This window comes from Cibotium barometz, chromosome 15, assembly GCF_041138505.1.
Source record: "Cibotium barometz isolate CiBa-2024 chromosome 15, ASM4113850v1, whole genome shotgun sequence".
Taxonomy (NCBI): Eukaryota; Viridiplantae; Streptophyta; class Polypodiopsida; order Cyatheales; family Cibotiaceae; genus Cibotium; species Cibotium barometz.
The window spans coordinates 19,661,464-19,684,241 of record NC_141060.1 but is presented as its reverse complement, the minus strand read 5'-3'; the positions used below and the strand labels follow the sequence as shown (position 1 = coordinate 19,684,241).

The 22,778-nt window shown below is 36.2% G+C and overlaps 1 protein-coding gene across 1 annotated transcript; it reads left to right on the top strand.

Annotated features, from left to right (window-relative positions):
• Nucleotides 1–20,018: 20,018 nt before the first annotated feature.
• On the top strand, nt 20,019–22,150 carry LOC147631039 (glutathione S-transferase F10-like). Its single transcript, XM_086809367.1, has 3 exons — nt 20,019–20,240; nt 21,133–21,181; nt 21,328–22,150. The coding sequence occupies exons 1-3, from the start codon at nt 20,094–20,096 to the stop codon at nt 21,777–21,779; spliced, it is 648 nt and encodes a 215-aa protein (XP_086665493.1). The 5' UTR covers nt 20,019–20,093; the 3' UTR covers nt 21,780–22,150.
• The last annotated feature ends 628 nt before the right edge of the window (nt 22,151–22,778 follow it).

The following is a 22,778-nucleotide window of genomic DNA, read 5'->3' as shown; positions in this document are numbered from 1 at the left end:
CCATCAGAGGCAGTATTAAGATCTACAAAACTCATAAAATCATTCATTTTGTCTTTCTAGAATATGAGTTATATTATCACCCATACAGGCAATCATTCACAAAAAGCTGAATGAAAATAGAACATCAAAATGCCATTGAAAAAGTACTATTGCGTTAGGCCATTATTAAGCAATATTTCCAGATCTCATGTATCAGTTTCAGAGGTAAGTTGTACGTAACCATGTATCCTTAGTAATCATACAACATGTGTGCATCACGATGAGGTTCCCAGTTCCGCCCATCGGCAAGGGTCAAGGGAGTTTTTTATCTCATAATAGCCGTCGGTTATTTGGCCATTAGTATAGCCAGTAGGACGCAGAGATCATCTCAGCAGAACAGGCCATATGACTCACCATCCAAAGTCCATAGTTATGTAAGACCAAGGGTAAAGGAGACTTATTTATAAAAAAACACAGCTAGAGCATCGTATACTATTCCTAGTTAGGCACAGTCCCGTATCCTAACTAATCCAACATTCCATGTATGAGGGGGTTTAGGGCATCCATATAATAAAATCAGGGTATGCCCATATTAACATAATAGGTGTAATGTTAATTGAGCATAACAGTAGGAGTGCCGCATGCAGAATTGAAATAAAAGGGACCAGAGAACATATAGTCATCATCCAAATACGAATCCTAGATAGGATACCCCAAGAGGTGTGAATCATATCAACCTTCGAAGATAGACGGACTGTTTTTTGCCTTGATTTTTGGGTTGAATTTTGAGATTGCTGGTCGAAGGCCAAAACGAACAATTTTGACTTCGGACACCCAAAGTTTAAAGTTAAAGAGCTCAATGTCAGCTTTTCGATGAGCCCTAGAGCGCCTTCATCGAATATACGATTTAGGAGATACGGGCCTCCAAACAGGGGTGTTTTTTTTTTGCTGATGGACCCGCTTTCATGTTGTGAACTAGCAGGGTGTAGTTCACGACATGAAGCGGACTTCACAAGTTTTATCAATTTCGATTTTTCTTTTTGTCTGAAGCGGACTTCACGAGTTTTATCAATTTCGATTTTTCTTTTTGTCGTGTGAACGAAGGGTTTTACGCCGTGAAACCTTAGCACCGTGAAGTGAACTTCACGAAAAAATTAAATTTGATTTTTTTGGGCCTGCTGCGTGAATGAAGGGTTTCATGCCGTGAAACCCTTAACGTTTCACACCGTAAAGTAGACTTCACGAAAAAAATTAATTCATTTTTTAATGCGTGGACTCCTAGGGCGTGAAACCTTAGGCCGTGAAAGTGCAGAAATGGTTCATAGTGCGAACCATTTTTTTGATTTTATTTTTGCGCGAACTCCTAGAGGGCATGAAACCTTAGGCCGTGAAAGTACAGAAATGGTTCACATCGTGAATCATTTTTCGATTTATTTATTTATTTTTTGTCGCATGAACGAAGGGTTTCATGCCGTGAAACCTTAGGCTTTCACGTTGTGAAGTGGACTTCACGAAAAAGTTAAATTCGATTTTTTTTGGCCCGCGTGAACGAAAGGTTTCATGCCGTGAAGCAGATTTCACGGAAAAGTTAAATTCGGTTTTTTTTTTTTTTGCACAAACTCTTAGGGCGTGAAACCATAGGTTGTGAAAGTGCAAAAATGGTTCACGGCATGAATCTTTTTTCGATTTTTTTTAAAAGATTAGTGGGAATTATGAATTTCCTTTTTTGGGGGGGATATTTTTGAATTTAAAATTAAGGAGATATGGGCATTTCCCAACAAGGTAAGTGGGAATTAAAAAAAAGAACCTTTTTATGACACCCCTTACACCCTTCATAAATAACCCCTAATATGGACAATTTGACAACTCATGAGCATCTACTCATTGAAGGTAAATCTCTTGTTATTAGTATAAATGGGAAGGTTTTGGTTTCACAAAAACACCTAAGAATAGGGTAGGACTCACACATGCCACCTACCTCAATTATTTCTATTACACTCTACATGTGGCGTTGCCTACCTGACATCTCATTTACTCTAAACATTAGCTGGCCATGGCTAATTGTGGATTAACATTCTATGCAATGGAACTTCGCCTGACATGAGATTCATTATGGGCTCAAATTGGCTATGATTGGTTTTGTGATTAATACACTAAGGAGTGGATGACCTGATATACAGAGCTTTCATGGTGGCGAGACGGCATCAGCTCGACTCCACCTATAAATAGCAACGAATGGTAAGTGCTTTGACACTCACTTAGCCTGTGTGATCGTGTTCTTGCGCCATTTCTATTGTGCTTGCAACAGTTGGGAGTTCTTCTTCCTCAGGTAAAATCATAGTGACTCACTATTTCCTATGATAGCTTTCACCATACTATGTGATTCTAATTCTGCATACGATTCTGGGTTAAGGACTTGATGGAAACCCATAGTATCCTTTGAGTGTAATATTCGTGCTATCAATCTTCGATAGTTGAGATGATACACACCTCTCCGGGTATCCTATATGGGATTAATAGTAGGATGATTACAATATGTTCTCGTGTTTCCTTTCAGCCGAAAGGCACGAAAAATTGCAAAAACCAGCACAAAATTAACATCGAACCATATTCGGGCTACTTTTGGAGGGTCTAAATGACAAAATTACGAATGACTCAGGGAGACATAGTTGTAGGACTCCAAAAATACTACAACTTTCTCATAGAGAAATTTTTAAAATTCTTTTTGGACACCGTAAAAAACGTGCTGCAAAACAGAGAAAAAAAATCTCGAAAAATATTTTTGTCTTGAGACAGTGATGGAAAATAGGTTTTAGGACCTCCTCTTCTATCTGGAAAGTTACTAGCATGCACTTTTTTCAGAAAAATATCACTAAGAGGTTCACGTGCATATATCGCCTAAGCTAATTAGGGCGAATGGACACTCGTTTGACCCAACGAAGAGAACGCCAGGCTTCTTGAGGCTATAAATGGACTATGAGAAAATATAAAATGCATAAAAAAAATGTGTGCTTACTTATTAAGGAGCATTTAGGCAATCAGATATGGCAACGATAGAGGGATTGCCAGGGATCACACAAGGACTGAACTCAATGGCTGACATCTTTGAGCCATTGAGATCTATGCCCCAAATGCACCTCCCAATACCATTGGCCATGCTTATAACAAGCGTGTCATTGAGTTTTACACCCTCTGTCACTTTGATCCCACCGAGCTTTGGTCCCTTACCTAACATTCCCACAAATCTTATAGGTACCAACCCTTTCCTAGATGCCTTGGGCATACGAACTAGTCTAGAAAGGGGGGTAGCCCAAGGACTCAATGAGTCTCTCCCAACAAAAGCACTCACATATGGCCTCAGTGACTCATACAAAAATATGGCCGTACAGATTTCCAAAATTATGGGCAAATACGACGGAACAATAGACCCTATTCAATTCATTCAAATGTTTGAACAAAGATGTGAAGCCTTTGGAAATCCCAACTGTCCCACCAAGGTACATGCGTTAAACCTATTCTTAGAGGGAAAGGCTAGCCGATGGTTCATCACATTTGGCAATCAAGACCAACTTTAGAACCTTGAAAACAACTTTATCCATGGCTTTTCCAAACAAGGTGATCGGTGGAGTACAGCAAAAGAACTCTATTCAATTGAGCGTAAACCAAATAAATCCATTAGAGACTTTATCCTATGGATAAAACTCTTGGACTCAGATGTGAGTCATGGGAAAAATTAAACAATTTTCAATTGAAGAGATGTTTCATAATGGGCTTAAAGAATATCTTACACAACTTGATTATTGTATCCAATCCGAAAACATTTGATCAATGTTGTAACGAAGCAATACGTTTAGATGACAACATGCTAGAAAATGATCATGCTACGAGGTGTTCCTCATCTAAACCAAGTGAAGCAATGGCAAAAGAAAGATCGATCTTGAAATTATCATTCCCTAGATTCTATGCAACCTTTCTTAAAAGCTTTCAATCGACATCTCTAAGAGAGGATGAGATCCTTCAAAACCAAACATCCCTAATGCCTCTACAAGTGAGGAACGAAATGCCTTGTGTTGAGTGCAATCATTACGACCATCCCAATCCCCATTGTGCATACAAGGCACTTGTTTTTCTATACTGCATATATTGTAAAACCTTGATCATGATACCAAAAAAGTGTCCCACTTCATCCACAATTGACTCAAAACCTCCATCTCCCGTACACCAAACAGAAACAGTCCAAAGGGTAGAAACTACTCAGGAAGTAGTTAATCAAACACTTTAGTGTTTCTATTATCGTGGACCTCACAAAGTGGCAGACTGCACAGTTTGGAATACTTCCATGCCCACAGTCATTGATACTTTGCACCCCATGTGTGAATGATGTGGCATTAATCACATGTTCCATGATTGCCCAAGACGAGTTGCTTCAATGTAACTGGTCTCACAAAATACAACCCTTAACATCTTGAGTGTACAATACGAGCAATTGTCCACGGTACCCTTGAATGTGCTTACAAGCTTACAAGCCAAGGCACAAGAGATGGTCAAAAAGAATGCAAAAGACAATACCTCAACATGGGTAGAAGAACATATATATATATATATATATATATACATATATGTATATATATATATATACATATATGTATATATATATATATATATATATATATATACACACACACATATATGTATATATATATACACAGATACATACATATATATATGTATGTATGTATCATATATATATGTATGTATGTATGTATATACATACATACATATATATATATATATATATATATATATATATATGTATGTATGTATGTATGTATGTATATATAGATATACATACATATATATATATGTATATATGCATATATATACATACATACATACATATATATATATATATATATATATATATATATATATATATATATATACATACATACATACATACATACATATACATACATACATACATACATACATACATATATATATGTATATGTATATATATATATGTATATATACATATATATATATATATATATATATATATATATATATGTATGTATATATACACATATATATATATATATACATATATATATATAAGTATTTATGTGTGTGAGTAGGTAAGTATATTGTTTTTATAAGTGAGTATTACATGTGTGTAGTGTGTATTGTGTGTGTAAGCAAGTAGTTGTATATATATATGTGTGTGTGTGTGTGTGTGTGTGTGTGTGTGTGTGTGTGTGTGAGAGAGAGAGAGAGAGAGAGAGAGAGAGAGAGAGAGTAGGTATATATACATGTGATCAGCAGATATATATATATCCACTTCTAAATGATAAAGCTTAAGTATTGTAAATAAGAACAACTTTTACATATACAAAAAATAATATCTCTATCTATGCATGACCATATATAGTTGATATGCGTAGGTATGTACATATGTGTGTGTGAGAGTATGTATATATGTGTGTGTGAGAGTAGGTATATATGCATGTGATTAGCAGATATATATATTTCCACTTCTAAATGATAAAGCTTAAGTCTTAAAAAAAAAGAAAACAAATTTTACATATACGAACAACAATATTTGTCTCTAATCATGAACTTATATAGCTGATTTTATAATATAATTTAGCATGATTAGCATAGAAATTGATTTAATTACTTTATTAAGATTTGCTAATATTTCAAAGAAGCCTCCACACAACATTGAATCGTACCAAAGTCATGTGTGGTGACTTACATTTCTTTCACATCAAGCTTGACTAAGCTTTCTCAAGATTTTCCCTACACCTTTGTAAGATTGATTTAACATAATAGTAGGGCCCGAGAACAGTTGCAAGAAATCTATTATCTCACTGGGGTTAGCATCTCCATAGAGGAATTTTGGAATCAAAATCACAAGGATTATTAATGTGTTACATACATTATCTATTAGTAGCGAGTATATGGTTGTGTCGATCAAAAAAATAGGAGAGCCTCCTAGGCTACTAAAGCACACAAGTTAATGCATGATGAATATAAATATTTAAGTGGCTACAATGTGAAGAAAGGCAACATCCCCCAAATTATACAATACCAATAAGAAATACCCTATATAAAAACCCACTAAGCCTTGCCTTATTCATTTTTTGGTGCCTTTGGTACTTATTTATCAATAATTTCAAAGATGGTGAGGGGCTCCTAGCCACAAGAAGCTATGGGAGAGGGCTTTGGCATCCTCCTAAATGAGACACCTCAAGGAGAAAGACGAGTTTAGGGTTTGAACTACAAAACACATGATGGTGTTTGAAGAAAATGTACACAAAAAACTTTCCCCCATCAGATCACAGCGCCAAAGACTACATGGACACAATCCCGAGATGTGCTCTAATTAGGGTGAAGTTTTTTATTATGAAAACGATAATAAAAAAATGTTGGACATCATCTTTAACTATGCTTGTTCTTGCAATAGTGTCATTTGAGGCATGAACTATGTGTTGTAGAGCCTAATAACAATAAAATATATTTGATGTATGAACATTGAGTCTATGTCCGGCAAGGCATATTAGCAGTTTGGCAAGCAAACAACACTTGTAGAACACCAACAACAAAATCTGCAAGTTGCATTTGAAGAAGGGAAGAGCCAATTTTGAAGAGCCTAAACAAAAGTGGAAGTTGAGAGTATGTACAACAATTGGAGCATGGATTGAGTAGTTTACACCTTGTGTTTGATGCTTATATCCTCCTTATATCATTGACAAGTTGATTACGAACTCTCACCAAGTGAATTGGAAGTAGTCCAATAGCTTGATTTCTAGTGCAAATCTTTGTTAGAGCTTGTGTGCAGTAGTAGAGCATAAAGGAGCTAGTTGCACTCATTCAATACCATCATTAGCTAATAAACATCATTGTTGGTAAGGTGGGTATTGAGCTGGATTGAGCTTGTGTAAGGTGCAGCTATCAAAAATTAGGTTAGCACAAAGTTGCACAGAGCTTGAGTGTAGAGAATAAGCTCATTTGAGCTATGTACACTTATTAATTAGCTAAAACGCAAGCTAATTAACATGACTAAGCAAAAAATAAAGTTCCTTTGATATGGATGTATGCATAGCAAACAAAATCGTGGCCTGCAATCCTATAAATACAAAAATAGACAAGTTTTAAACTATCTTGCGAACATTACAAGCTATGGTGACCTTGCATACGTACATGGCATGATGTATGGTGGTAAGTGGATATGTCTACAGCCCGCATTTGATGTTTGAAATCTTGAAGGTGTTGTAGCTTAGTTAACAGTAAAACAGAGTGCTATTTTTAGATAGATTTAAGCAATGGGATGTATGTGAAGCAATGTCAAGTGAAGCATATGATATGCAAAAGTAATGTATGCATGTATCTACATGTGAATTAGCTTATTGTGAGCATGAAGGACTGTTTTGAATGTATTTCTCAAAATTTGTGAGCAACACCAAGTGTGTTTCAACTTGAGTAAACAATGGTTTTGAGTCTTAAATTCTGTCACCATAAAAACTATGGTATGCTTGGATAGCATTGATGATCAATCACATGTATGTATGAGTGTTTAACTAAACTTTGTGCATAGCAAAATGAGTGATGGTCCATATAAGATTGTTGGGGAAAAGCTTCATAGAAATAACTTCCAGATTTGGAAGTATCGTATGATGACCTTCTTGAAAGGCAAAGGGCTTTGGAATTTGGTGACAAGTGAGGAGACGGAGCCAAGGGTTCTAACAGTTAATGCAACTCTAGCTCAACTTACAACACATAGGAACTAGATGGAAAGAGCATTCAAAGTGCTACATTACTTATCGATTTGTGTGAGAAATGGAATGTTATGCATATCCAGGATACAGACAACCCCAAGGTTGGGATACATTAGTGAAGTTATATGATATAACTACTCAACCAAATAAGATGCAGTTAGAGGCATGGTGACATGAAACAATAGGAACTTATTGACTATGTGCATGAGATTAAAGGATGTGTAGATGCACTTGCACCTATGGAAGATGATGATTTGGTTGCCATTATATTGAATGGTCTAGGCAAAGACTACTTGAAGGCATTTGAAACCTCTATCAAGGTTAGAGGTGGTGATCCCCAAGATTTTAATGAGTTGTTCTCTTTGCTTACTATGGAGTAAATGAAACTTGGTTAAGGTACATCATCTAGTACCAGTGGGCAGGCGAGGGACCATACATTTTACACTCAGATAGGTGCTAGAGGTAGGGGGAGATCTAGTTTGAGAGGACATACAAGTAGACCTGGTAGGATGATAGGTGAGAGGAAATAGGATCTTGGGGAGACATATCACCTACTATTCCAAGGGATTAAAATATAAACTTCATATTACCATGAGAGAGATAGCATAAAAACATAAATAAGCACATGAAAGAGTATTGGGTGCAATCTATCCCCCCTCAAGAAGTGTCGGCCATCTCCCACTCCTTGAGTATTTATGCTTTATTAATAAAAATAGACCATAAGCCAAAAATAGATGCACCCTTATGCATGGACTTACCCTTTACAAAAATGGGGGTTTCTTTTTACACAAGCTTAGGTAAAGCATTCCTATCTAAGAACTAAAGGAGAATTACAAAAAGAACCCCAAGGGCTAATTCACGTGCAAATAAATAAGTCCACGCCCAATATAACAAAAGTGGGTGGCTCAATAGGTCCATGCTCGAATATATCAAAATGGGGCGGCCAACCAACGATACAAAATCTCATAGTAGACACTACGAAAAAAAATACCAAAGTGAGAACCATCTCGGTAATAGCTCACACCATCTCGCCGCCATCATGTCCCAGTCATTCTGGCTTACGAGCACCAAGCCCGTCAATCTCACCAACCTACACAAGGTTGTCCATTCAAACACACTACAAGTTAGCAACACATGCTAAAAGTCCATGACAGCACATAAGTAATAAATCCAACACTTAGTTTCAACTATCCCTAATTTCATATGTCCTTCACATGGAATATTTGGAATCACCCCAAGTGCCATGCTATAAACATAGTGGTAATTAGGCATCCCCAATTAACCACTGAAGGATGGACGGACAAATCGTGACATCCCTCTTACCCGGGATAGCAACTGTCCTCAACCTGAGTTGCATCATATCAACTGGCCCATGTTTGAAAGTAAGATTGGATGAGGTTGCTCAGGCATCCATTTAGCATTTTCACGAGAATGATTTTTGAAGGTCAAAAGATATCTATTATATACAGTACATGCACGAGTAGTAGTGGTCTCATGGTTAATAATAGCCTCAGGTTGAAGTTCGTCTACTTGGTCAACAAGACTAGGTGCTTCCTCATATACAATCTGTGTAGGGATTGGTCCCCCTATAAGGTCTCAAAAGACTGATATGAAAAGAATTATGAATTCTCCAATGAGAAGGAAGTGAAAGTCTATATGCCCAATTATTACCATGAGAGAGATAGCATAAAACATAAATAAACACATGAGAGAGTATTGGGTGCAATCTATCCCCCCTCAAGAAGTGTCGGCTCCTTGAGTATTTATGTTTTATTAATAAAAATAGACCATTAGCCAAAAATAGATGCACACTTATGCATGGGCTTGCCCTTTACAAAAATGGGGGTTTCTTTTTACACAAGCTTAGGTAAAGTATTTCTATCTAAGAACTAAAGGAGAATTACAAAAAGAAACCCAAGGGATAATTCACGTGTAAATAAATAAGTCCACGCCCAATATAACAAAAGTGGGCGGCTCAATAGGTCCACGTCAAAATACATCAAAATGGGGCGGCCAACAACAATACAAAATCTCGTAGTAGATACTACGGCAAAAATACCAAAGTGAGAACCATCCCGGTAATAGCTCACACCATATCGCCACCATCACGTCCCAGCCATTCTAGCTTAAACGAGCGCACCAAGCTCGTCAATCTCACCAACCTACACACGATTGTCCATTCAAACACACTACAAGTTAGCAACACATGCTAAAAGTCCACGACAACACATATGTAATAAATCCAACACTCAGTTCTAACTATCCCTAATTTCATATATCCTTCACATAGAATATTTGGAATCACCCAAGTGCCATGCTACAAACATAGTGGTAATTAGGTATCCCCAATTAACCACAGAAGGATGGACGAACAAACCGTGACAATAGGCCATCGCTACAATAATAAGATTCACAACCATCATTTGGTGCACATGGTGGTAGAGTTTTTTACCCTCATGCTAGAGGGAGATCTAGATCTCATGGTAAAGGTCATTGGCAACCACAACAGTAGAATATGCATTGCATTGAGTGTCATTATTGTGGTAAACTTAGACATATGGCTAGAGATTTCTACAAAAATAAGAATGATCTTCGTGGTGGTAGAGTGCAACATGGTAACTATGCATCATCTAGCAATGTGAGACATAGAGATCATTTACAATTTGGGAAACAAGCACGGTTGCCATTTGCTAGAGATAGTCAAATGAGTAGGAGGCCACTTGAGGTTGTTCATAGTGATATTTGGGATCCCACTCAAACCCAATCAATAAATGGAAGTAGGTACTACATTACATTTCATAATTTTAGCAAGATGACATGGATTTACTTCTTGAAAGAGAAGAGTGAAGCATTGGGCAAGTTTAAAGAGTTTAAAGCACTTGTGGAAAAGTAATATGGTCATTGGATCAAATGTTTGAGGATAGATGGTGATGGTGGTGAGTATACCTCACATGCATTTGATGGGTTCTTGAGAGAAAATGGTATTAGATGGCAGCTCACATGAAGGTATACTCCTCAGTAAAATGGGGTTGCTGAGAGAGAATGGAGTGAGGTGAAGTGGCAAGAGAATTGATGAATGAGAAGAGTATGCCATTGTATTACTGGGTAGAGGCATATACTACAGCGGTGTATATCTTAAATAAGATACCTACAACTACCATACATGAGAGTAATCTTGAGATGAGGATGATAGGTTTTAGGCCCGACATTGGACATTTGAAGTTTTTGGATGTATTTCTTATGTGCATATGCCAGATGAGAAGAGGATTAAGTTAGATCCAAAAGCTGAAAAATGTGTTCATCAGGTATGCACAAGATACAAAAGCATACAAATGCTATAATCCAATGGACAAAGCATGTCTTCATAAGTAGAGATGTGATATTTGATGAGATGGCTAGTTGGTATAAGCAAAGTGAGAGTGTCATGAGATTGATGACATTGATGCCAAATGAGAGAGTGTACACTTACCTTTGGAGCAATCCACTAGTATGTCTGGGCCACATGAGACATCTAGTCGTAACAATGTGAGTCCATGGTCAGGGAGATTGATACATAAGGTCAGCATTGAGAGTAGTGCATTGGACAAAAGTAAGAAGATAGTAGAAGGCATTAGCATTGGGAATGTAGATTATGACTCATCTAGTTTAGAGAGTCTTGATGATGAGTTGGGAATCCCAAGGGGGTAAGAACTCCATGTGTTAGGAAAGACAGGTATGTATGTGAACATTGATGACACACCTGGGTGATAGCTTCTGCACTTATGCCACTGCCATGGTAGGTGAGATTATGGTTGATATGCCACGAGTGGGCATGCCAGGCTATGTGACAGCCACTTTGGAGTACTAGATTATGGCATAGTAATAGCGCCAGCTTGTATAGTCGAGTTCACACTATAGACCGACCATTGTATGTTGTTGTAGTAGAAGAGTACTCTCCCTTTTTATGTATGTACTCTTATCTTTTTTAGTTATATGGTTGTAGAAGAATATAGAAGAAAATTTAGCCATCCATCTCTCTCTTTCTTGTGTCTTGCACTCTCTTGTGTGTGTGCGTGTATATGCTTGCAAGGAACTCAAGCTCTCCCTCTCCCCCACATTCTCTTTATGGTATCAGAGTGATGGTTCATGTTGAGAGTGAGGCAAGCAAGAGGCAAGGAACAAGCTTTGAAAGGAAGCAGTACACAGGTAAGAGTATCATCATCTCTTCCCCTTCTTGTTTAGGTATAACACCACCTCGGTAGCTCAGGGAGCTATACATCTCCAATTGAGGAGCTATCTTTGTAGGCTTAGAAGTGCATATGTGGTACGCAGTACTTGGTACTACAATTTTACGGCCAGAATCACGTTTCGAGTGCATTTGGATCTTCATTCGATCACTACAAGGTATTTTCTACAGTTTTGAGAAGTTATGGTAGAGAACTATCTCTGGTTGAAATCTGGTTATTATAGTGTAGTAGTGCATTTTGGGAGTGCGCAGACAGTGTTTGCACATGTATTGTTAATATTGGCTGTATGTACATGTACTCTTGTTAGATCTAGTGACATACAAGTTGTGCTAAAGTACTGCTTTTGCAACAATTACAATAGATATTGTGTTACAGTTTGCATACAAAAATTGTCTCTTTGTAGGTTTCTAATTGTTGCAGGCAAACATGTCTAACGGACTCAATCAGATTGTCAATGAGAAGCTAGACGAGAACAATTTCCATGCCTAGAAGTTCAGAATGACCAATTTCCTAATGTGGGTAAAGGATTTTGGAACTATATCGAAGAAGACAATGAGGAGCCTCCAAAGTTGTTTGAAGAGAATTCCACTCCAACAAATATAAAGGCATTCAAGGACTGGAATCAGGGTGCTAGGAAAGTCATGTATTGGCTTTCAATCCGTGTTACAGACACAATGATAGGACATATACAAGATGCTAACACTCTAGCAATTACATGGAAGAACCTAGTGCACATGTTCTAAACTAATACAAAGATAAGAAAACTATAGGTAAAACAAGAGCTACATACAATGGAAAAGAAAAGCATGTATATTAATGAGTATGCTTTAAAGATCAAGGGCATTATAGAATCCCTTGGGTCCATCAATGTATCAGTGAAGATAATGATTTGGTGAGTGTCTGTTTGAATGGGCCTGGCAAAGACTACAAATCATTCAAGACCTCCATTGAATGGGATTGGCAAAGAGTACAAACCATTCAAGACCTCCATTGTAGTCAAAGAGAATATTCCCAACTTTTGGGACTTAGTGTCTATGCTGATCATAGAAGAAAAGTCTCTAGGTGAGGACTCTTCTTCACAAAGCAAGAACACATCAAAACAAGCCTTCTACTCTAATTCACGTAGAGGTAGAGGTAGAGGTCATGGTCATTGTTGAGGCAAAGGTGGTGGTCGACAAGGAAACCAAAATTATAGAAAATAAACAGTCCAATAATTCGTAGATAGTAATCATACACAAGTGGAAGAGACTAATCTATAGGTAGGGGGAGCTAAAGAAGCCAAGGTGGTTGTGGCAAAGAAATCAGAGTGCAAATAGAATGGAGTGCTATTATTGTGGCAAACTAGGGCACACGGCAAAAGACTGTTATAAAAAGCAGAATGACATTAAAAGTGAAAAGTTGCGGTAGGCAAGGCAACTATGTATCATCTAGTAAACAAGGTGGTGATGAACAAAAGTGAGCAGTTGTTTGTGATGCAACACATGCTCAGTTCCATAACATTACATGTGTCAAGATATCAAGATATACGGTATGTGGATTCTAGCGCCTCTAACCACATGACCATTCATGGTGGGTGAGTTGTTCAAAGATGTACAAAAAATGAAAATACTAGGTTATATAGAAACATGTAATGATACTACGTATCCCATTGCGCATGTTGGTAAAGTGTCCTTGTCTATGTAGGATGGAAAAATGAAGTATTTGGTAGATTTATTTCACGCTCCAAATATTACAAAGAACCTAGTTTTTGTTGGACAAATGGTTTAGCAAGGTCTGCAAGTGAGGTTTAATCCTCCATGATGTTTTGTGCAAGAAAAAATCAATGTCACTTGGTGGCAAAGGTAACAGAAATGGCAGTATGTTTACTTTGGATGTGAACATTCCTAAGGTAAAGATAGCCATGTTTACGCAGGTGTCATTGTAGATATTGACATATGGCACAAGCATATTGGTCATCTGAATATACAACGAGTGAAGTCTATGCAAGCCCAAAATATTGTTGTAGGTTTACTAAAGTTTAAGGTTGATGGTATGCATAAAATATGGGAAATATGCCAACTTGGTAAACATGCCAAACATGCTTTCCCACATGAAAAGCATGTCAATGCAAGGCCATTAGATGTTATACATGTAGATGTAAGGCGAATGACCAAGATTGCAAAAATTGCAGGTTGCAGGTGTTATGTTACATTCGTTTGATGACCACACTAGAAAAGTGTGGGTTTACTTCATGAAGGAGAAAATTGAGGTGTTTGCTCACTTTCAGAGATTTAAAGCCTTGGTTGAGAAGGAAAAAGGCATGCAAATAAAATGCCTGATATTAGATGGTGGGGGAGAATATTTTTCTAATGAGTTAAGTGATTTTCTAAGAAAGAAGGGAATTAAGAGACAGTTTACATACAAGTATACTTTGCAACAAAATGGTGTTGCAGAGAAAGAAAAAATAGACACGTTGCAAAAGTGGCACGTGCCTTGATGGGGCTGAAAAGAATATGCCACATTATTTTTGGGTAGAAGCAGTACATAGCAACTTATGTACATTATGAACATGACACCCAGTGTAGTTGTTCATGCTATGATGCCTGAACAGAAGTTTAATCTAATTTTGTTACATCATTATTTATTGTTCCTTGTTTACTCTTATTATTTTTATTTAGGTACATATAAGTTTACTAGAAGCATACACTCCAAGAATGAACCTAGCCGAGGGTATACATGGGAGCTTGATTAGCCGGGGAGGGAAACAAGTCAAAGATCTCATTTTATAATTCATGTGTAAGAGACATGGCAAATTATATGTTGTATATATAGACACACACACACACACACACACACGTGTGTGTGTGTGTGTGTGTGTGTGTAAAAATTGTGCAGCTCGTTTAAAAAAAATATTCCTCCCAAAAGATGAGTATGTCTTTGCTCCTCAATAGCAAGGTGATTGAAAAGTGGATTGAGAGAAATGAGAAGACAAAGAGGAAAGAGAGAATGTCTTTTAAAAGGCCACATAATCGCTTACCCTAACCACCCAGCTTGAGCTTTTTCTAGAAAATTGCACCATTGTCTAGCTTTAAGAAGAACTCAAACAAGCTAAGGAGAGGGAAGAGGATATCTACAGAGAAGAGTCCGAGTGCAAGGGGTCTTGCAACTTTTATTTTAGTGAAAAGATTTTGCCTTGCTATAGAATTTACATTTCTATGTTTGGTGTTAAGGAGAAAACACTTTTTATTTTCTATGTAGGTTTTAAGGATTAAGGTATTGAGGAGAAGATGTGTGAAAATGGATTCCACATTGACAACTAGTCAAATTTAAGACGTAGATATTCAAAAGAGGGATGCAACTTCAACCCTCTCAAAGTGAAACTGGTCAAATTTAAGACGCAAATATTCAATAGAAGGATGCAACTTCAACCCTCTCAAAGTGACAACTGGTCAAATTTAAGACGCAAATATTCAATAGAAGGATGCAACTTCAATCCTCACAAAGTGAGAGAACTAGCAACACTAACAAGATTGCACTACATTCACCTAATGATATCAATGAGCCATATATTATGATTATCCACCTTGAGGTCATTATCAAGTGGAATAGCGTTTTTTATTGATATAGGTTACATCAATAGGTTGGATCCAGATGCTAAAGTTGTGGTGGGTAGCCTAGATGGAATTTATAGATTTGATTTTTAGTGGAGCCTATGCCTTAAAAACCTATTTATGACATTCATAACATGATTGTCATCATTCTTCACAACCATGTGATTTCACCATGTGTTGATAATAAGCTTGAGTTTATGTTGTGAATTGTTTTCAAAAGGATTGGTTTTTTATTGCACATTAATCTTACATACAAGGCATATTGCCTCATCCTTGATGTTTTTTATGAACATACCCCTTTCAACATTTTGTGTGGGCATTCTCACAACACATGTAGTAAATAGTACCAAAAAAGTATCACAAATAATCACCACAAACCTATCATTATAATTGTAGTGTCTAAATAATATATTATTGCATCTACAATTTTTGTATCTTATGTTTAAAGCAATACTTGGTCAACATATTATTCTGCACTTATTCATGGAAGAACTATAGTGTGTTCAAGGAAGCAATAAGACTTCCTCCAATGACATATGTGTGTCCAACTTTTAGTTTTTCAACATAATGAATCTTACTATCTACAAGCTCAACACTTAAGCATCATATCAATTTTTGAACATGAATGTTGAAATGTTTGCAAATAAATCAATCGTGTTACTTCATTATTAAAATGTATTTGATGTTGTGTGTAGTCAAGATAGCCTACTCACCAACAACTCCTTTCATAGAATCATATGTAAATTTAGAGGAAACTAAAAATAACAATGTGTTACTTCATTGTTAAGATTTATTTGATGGTGTGTAGCTAAGATAGCATACTCACCACATAATCACCTTCCATGAGAAAACTAATATTTTTTATGATGTGTAACTAAGATAGCCTACTCACCATGAAATCATATTACAAGAAAAAAATAATATTTTTGATATGCATAATAGCCTTGATGATGTGTAATCCACTCTATTTCTAAAGATAACCTATGCTAAATCTATTATGCATATTTTTGACATGCATAATAGCCTTGATGATGTGTAATCCACTCTATTTCTGAAGATAACCTATGCTAAACCTCCACCACACATCCTCAACATTATTCTTCCCTCACATTGAAGGTAACAAAATCAATACTCAAACTTTCAAATGGCTCTAAATATATTTAATTGCATAATTAAAAATTAAAAAACTATGTAAATGAGAGCTAAGATGAGTTAAAGCGAGAGGCATTTGTAGAGCAAATAGATCTGCATAAAGTAGCATGTATATAACTAATTTAATTTACCAAAATCTTTATGATATGTTAATAAGATTTAAATATCAAGTTTAGTCATTTAATCTCATGATTAAGACATTCACATGATTTCATTTATAAAACAAGAGCATGATGAACAAATTCACATGGTGTTTTCACACCAAAAGGCACAAAAATGGCTCTCTTCAAATAAAGTTCATGTTAATTGATCCTTGTTAAATTTCTTTCTTTAAATCTCTCTCTCTCTCTCTCTCTCTCTCTCTCTCTCTCTCTCTCTCTCTCTCTCTCTCTCTCTCTCTCTCTCTCTCTCTCTCTCTCTCTCTCTCTCTCTCCCTCTCTCATGATGTGTTTATAATAATATGGCAACTTGCCATCTCAATAAGCTAAAATTAGAAAATTTTGGTGCATTCAAAAGCATTCCATGTGCTTTAAAAAATCAAATCAACTTATATATTCATTTCACATATACTTGCATTATATTGATAAAAATTTAAGATGATCTAAGAGTATACGACAGCAAAATGAAATCAACTTATATATTCATTTCAAATATACTTGCATTATATTGATAAAAATTTGAGATGTTCTAACAGTTTACCACAGCAAAATGAGAGCAAGCTACTATTTTAAGAAGGCAAAAAAGAGGAGTAAAAGTAAAGCTTAACTTTATTGTGCATGTAGTTAAAACATTGGTTGAAATCACCACAAGAGTTATTTAGTATGCTAGTTTGAAAACACATTATAAGAAATTTGACACAAATGTGTAGAATGTTTGTTATAATAGAAAATATTCATATATCTACTGTTTCTTCATGCCACTTCAAGGTGTTATAGTCCTTACAATGAAAATGTTTAAATTCACGATGTTAAAAGAATCAAAATAAACAATAATAATAATAGTTCAAAACCTAAAGAGGATTACATTAGTTTATATAAATTGATAAATGATAAATTATATTGACTATATACATGAAACAATCGTCCTTTTAGGCTCTTTATTTCCTAACAATGAGAATATTTAAATTCACGATGTTAAAATAATCAAAATAAACAAAAAAATAATAGTTCAAATCCTAAAGAGGATTACACTAGTTTATATAAATTGATAAATGATAAAATATATTGACTATATACATAGAACAATCGTCCTTTGAGGCTCTTTATTTCCTTTGTCTCTTTTTTTAAAAAGTAAAATTATTTTTATTTTTTTAAATTAAAAAAAAGTATTTTTATTTTTATAAATTTTAATAATAAATGTTTGACATATGAAAACAACAACACTCACATGCATTTTCTTCATCAAACATGCTCATCTTCAAGAATCTAACATGTTTATAGTATTAGACATCTATTAAGCTTAAATTCAAGAATCTAACATGTTTATAGTATTAGACATCTATTAAGCTTAAATTCAAATCTAATCAATTGAAATTACATATCTTTTTTTATTTTAATTTTAAGAATCTAACATGTTTATAGTATTAGACATCTATTAAGCTTAAATTCAAATCTAATCAATTGAAATTACATATCTTTTTTTATTTTAATTTTAACAACTTGTGGAATTTCTTTTTTCCGGCTATGCCACTATATATGAATTACATTCATCTCCACAATATGATCAAACCATTTGGAAAAACATCCTTATTTTTTTACAAGACGCTCATTTTGTTCCCAAAAAGAATGGTTTTTAACAAGCCATGTTAAGGAAACTAAGTTTCTATATGCCTCATTCAAAGTGTCATAGTTTTAAACCCAAAAAAGGAGGGCACTTTCATGTATAAATGTTGATATAGTAATTAAAGATTTGATGAGAATGAAAACACAAGAACCTTCTCATAATTGCAAGCTCTACAATGTTACTTGCTTCACAAAAAAAGACAAAATTATGTATTACTTAATTTTCCTTCTTCCAAGTAAATAAGGATGCATGATTTCTTGTAGTCCTTGACAATCAAAAGATAGCAATCACCTCATCTTTTTTTGCTTTGTTTTCAAGTTGCCTATATCATTTAAAAGCATGAGTCTACCATTGTACATAGCGTTGTACACCTAGATGTGAAAGCAAAGTCATTGAAAGTTCATTTCGTACTTTTGCCTATGGGTGGGACAAGGGCGCTATGAAAAATAAGCTCCAAGGTAGAACATGGGTGTGGTGTGGTAAGGATTACTATGAGATAAGCAATAAGATGTGAAAGAGTAATAACAAAGGCATGACATCAAGGTTAGGGGAGAAGTTGGTTTTCATAATTTTTGGGTGAGAGAATCATGACAAATGCACGGCACCAAGGTTAGAGATAATATTCTTCAACAAAATGTGGAAGGACTAGTTTGGTATTATGTATTGGGGGTTAATTCCATGTAGCATGGAGGTAGGGGAATGTGTGAGATAGGGCTACAGTTTGTGAGAAAATTAGAATAAAGGAGCTTCATATTGTGTTGAAAATGAGGATATTTATCATGGGTACATTTTTGAGATGAGGATATTTATCATGGGTGCATTTTTGAGATGAGGATACTTATCATGGGTGCATTTTTTAAGATGAGGATATTTATCGTGGTGGGTGCATTTTGGAGATGATTCCAAGGCTTGATGTGACACGTTGGTATCACAAAGATAGCTCAATGGTGCTGGTGGTTGTTGGGGGCAAATGATGGATCACACACATTTTGTGTGTCAATGTTCATTTGGAGAGACCTGGTGGTTGTTGGGGGCAAATGATGGATCACACACATTTTGTGTGTCAATGTTCATTTGGAGAGGCCGGTCTTTGTGGTTGTCATTGAGTCTGGAATATACCCTCAAAACATGGTAGGGGGAAAATGATGGATCATACACATTTTGTGTGTCGATGCTCATACACATTTTGTGTGTCGATGTTCATGCGAGACTGGTCTTTGTGGTGGTGGTTGTTGAGTCCAGAATATACCATCAAAACATGGTAGGGTGAGTTCACATGAAGGAAGGTGGTGCAAAAAAAAAAAATAGCATGGCCATGTCACACGCATACAAGACGTAAAAGTGAGAATTGAAAGTGGGTCCTAGGACATCAAAAGCATGTAATTAAGAAGGAAATGGGGGTGATTAGTATATGTCATCTAGCTTCACATAAGGTTAAGAAGGAAATGGGGATGATTAGTATATGTCATCTAGCTTCACATAAGGGTAATGGTCTTATAAGAGTGGTGTATAAAGGGGGGGCAAACATGGTTCTCTTTTTCTACACAAAAAGCCTTTCTTAGGTATTGCATTTTTCTTGCAAAATGGCTCTCAAAGTGTATGGGCTGCCCATGTCCACCTGCACAACCCGTGTGATGGCCACAGCCATTGAGAAAGGTGCAGATTTCGAGATCCAGAAAGTGGACTTGTTCAGTGGAGCTCACAAGTCGCCAGAATTTCTCGCCCTCCAGGTCTCCATTAATGCATTCTCTCTAAACCACCTTGATTTATTCTATTATCCATTAACCCTTGAGGTGCTTGCTTGTGCATGATCATGCCCATCTCTGAGACAATGCTTCAAACATATCTGATTCTTTTAAGCTGGAATTAGCCGTGTCATTATGTATAATTTCTTTCCAAATTAGGCTAGACATGGGCGCAAATGCTTGAAACATATCTGATTCTTTTAAGCTGGAATTAGCCGTGTCATTATGTATAATTTCTTTCCAAATTAGGCTAGGAATGGGCGCAAATGCGTGATTTTTACATCAGGTTCTGACGTGCTAGAAATGGTTTAATTATAATGGCTTTACGATTTACGTCGCATTTGGTGGGCAACACATGAAGAATCAGACGACAGTGTTTCTGTGTTTTTGGATTAAAATTTTATTCGCTACACCTGGGCTCAAAATTGTGCAATTTACTTAAAATATATATTCCATAATTAATCTACCAAGCTTTGGCATGCGAAAAATTGGAGGTATGCTAAAAATGTGTGTTTTGGTATACGAAAAATTGGGGAAGTATGCGGTAAAATATGCCTATTTATTAACCGGCTGTGTGTCAATAATGTTTTAGTATGCTAAAAATACAATGTAATTCCATGTTTACTATGCATAAACATGTTAATTATTAGTAGGTTTATGTAATGCCAATAGTGTGTGTGTGTGAGAGAGAGAGAGAGAGAGAGAGAGAGAGAGAGAGAGCAATTATTAGTAGGCTTATGGAATGCTAATAGTGTGTGTGTGTGTGTGTGAGAGAGAGAGAGATCATTCATGAGTTAGTATTCTAAAACTGTGTATCTTAAAGTAAGTTTTATGCCATAAGTACTGATTCTTATTCCTTGTGAGTGTGCATATGCAGCCTTTTGGAGTGATTCCTGTGTTGAAGGATGGTGATTTCAAGGTTTTCGGTAAGCTCATAGCACATGTTCATATTACTAGCCATATTTATATTTTATTAGATGTTGCCAACTTACATACCATCCCATATAAGAGGTCAATGTTCTCTTCTAACATGGCACTCCTCATACTAAAGAGAACTTTCATTACATGACAGAATCTAGAGCAATTGCAAGGTATCTCGCCCTCAAGTATGAGGGCCAAGGATCACCCCTATATGGAACAACCCTTCAAGAGAGGGCATTGGTGGAGCAATGGCTTGAGGTGGAGTCACATAACTACAACCCGCCCATTGCAATGCTCGTGGGGCAGCTTGTGTTTGCAAAGTTCAAGGGCACCTCCACAGATGAAGAGGTGGTGAAATCAAACTATGAGAAGCTAGAGAAGGTGTTGGATGTGTATGAGGAGCACTTAGCCAAGACTGAGTATTTGGCCGGGGATTTTTTTAGCTTGGCTGACCTCTCCCACCTTCCTTACACCCACTACCTCATCAATGTGGCCCAAAGAGGCGAGGCCATCACCTCTCGCAAGCACGTCAATGCTTGGTGGGAGCGAATCTCCTCCCGCCCCGCATGGAAGAAGGTTCTTGAAATAGCCTCCTCCAAGTAGGGTGAGCTTGCATGAAGAAGGAATATTGCATGTTGAGGACAATAAATGAACTAATAAAACTTTGAATTAAATCAAAAATGGCAAAACATCAAGGATTGGGATAATGTCTAAATCTTTATATTCAATTTGAAAAAGCATATAGGTCTTCTTTAAGCTTCCAATAAAAAAACAGGGAAAAACAAATTGGAGGGCATGATTAGAGTCAAGGATGGAGGAGAATGATGTCATAAGCAAATGCCCAAGTGTATAGCAAGATTTATATCTTGGTTGATGCATTAGTAGGTTTGTAAGCAATTTGTAATGTTTTGCCCACAAACTCTTTTTCCATTGGAAAAACTTTGTACTTGGTATCACATTTTAATTGTGCAAAACCTATCAACTAGGACATGTTGATTCAGCTTTTGAAGGCATAATTTTTAATTAGCATTCCTCTATTTTTTGCAAGTATGCCAGCTAGTCAATGAGTGATCCAGGTCTATTGGACGCACTTGTCGTAAGGCAACACAAAATAGAGTACAATCTTTCCATCTTACTTAATATGGTCTCTGTTAATGGTATATCATAGGACACTTACTTCATATTGATAATGGTGCATTTACTATGCTCACTTGTGGGCTATCAACATGAAGTGTATTGAGGTATAAGATTTTATTATGGTTAGTTGTTCAGGTATACTAGCTAGTCAATGAGATTATCCAAGAAGATTTCATTATGGTTAGTTGTTCAAGTATGCTAGCTAGTGGATGAATGATCCAAGTCTATCAGATGCACCTGTCCTAAGGCAAACATATAGAGTAGAATATTTCACCCTCCTTAATATGGTCGCTGTTAATGGTAATTCAGAGAGCACTCACTTCATTTTGATTATGGCGCAATTGGTATTCTCACTTGTGGGTTTTCAACATGAAGTGCATTGAGGTATAAGATTTTAATATGGTTAGTTGTTCATGAGTACACTATCTCACGAAGTGCAAAAACATAACAAGATAAAAATTCCCT

Coding starts and splice junctions, on each gene's coding strand:
- LOC147631039 (XM_086809367.1), top strand. CDS start 20,094: ATGGCTCTCAAAGTGTATGGGCTGCCCATGTCCACCTGCACAACCCGT. Junction 20,241..21,132: donor CAGAATTTCTCGCCCTCCAG/GTCTCCATTAAT, acceptor GTGCATATGCAG/CCTTTTGGAGTGATTCCTGT. Junction 21,182..21,327: donor TGGTGATTTCAAGGTTTTCG/GTAAGCTCATAG, acceptor ATTACATGACAG/AATCTAGAGCAATTGCAAGG.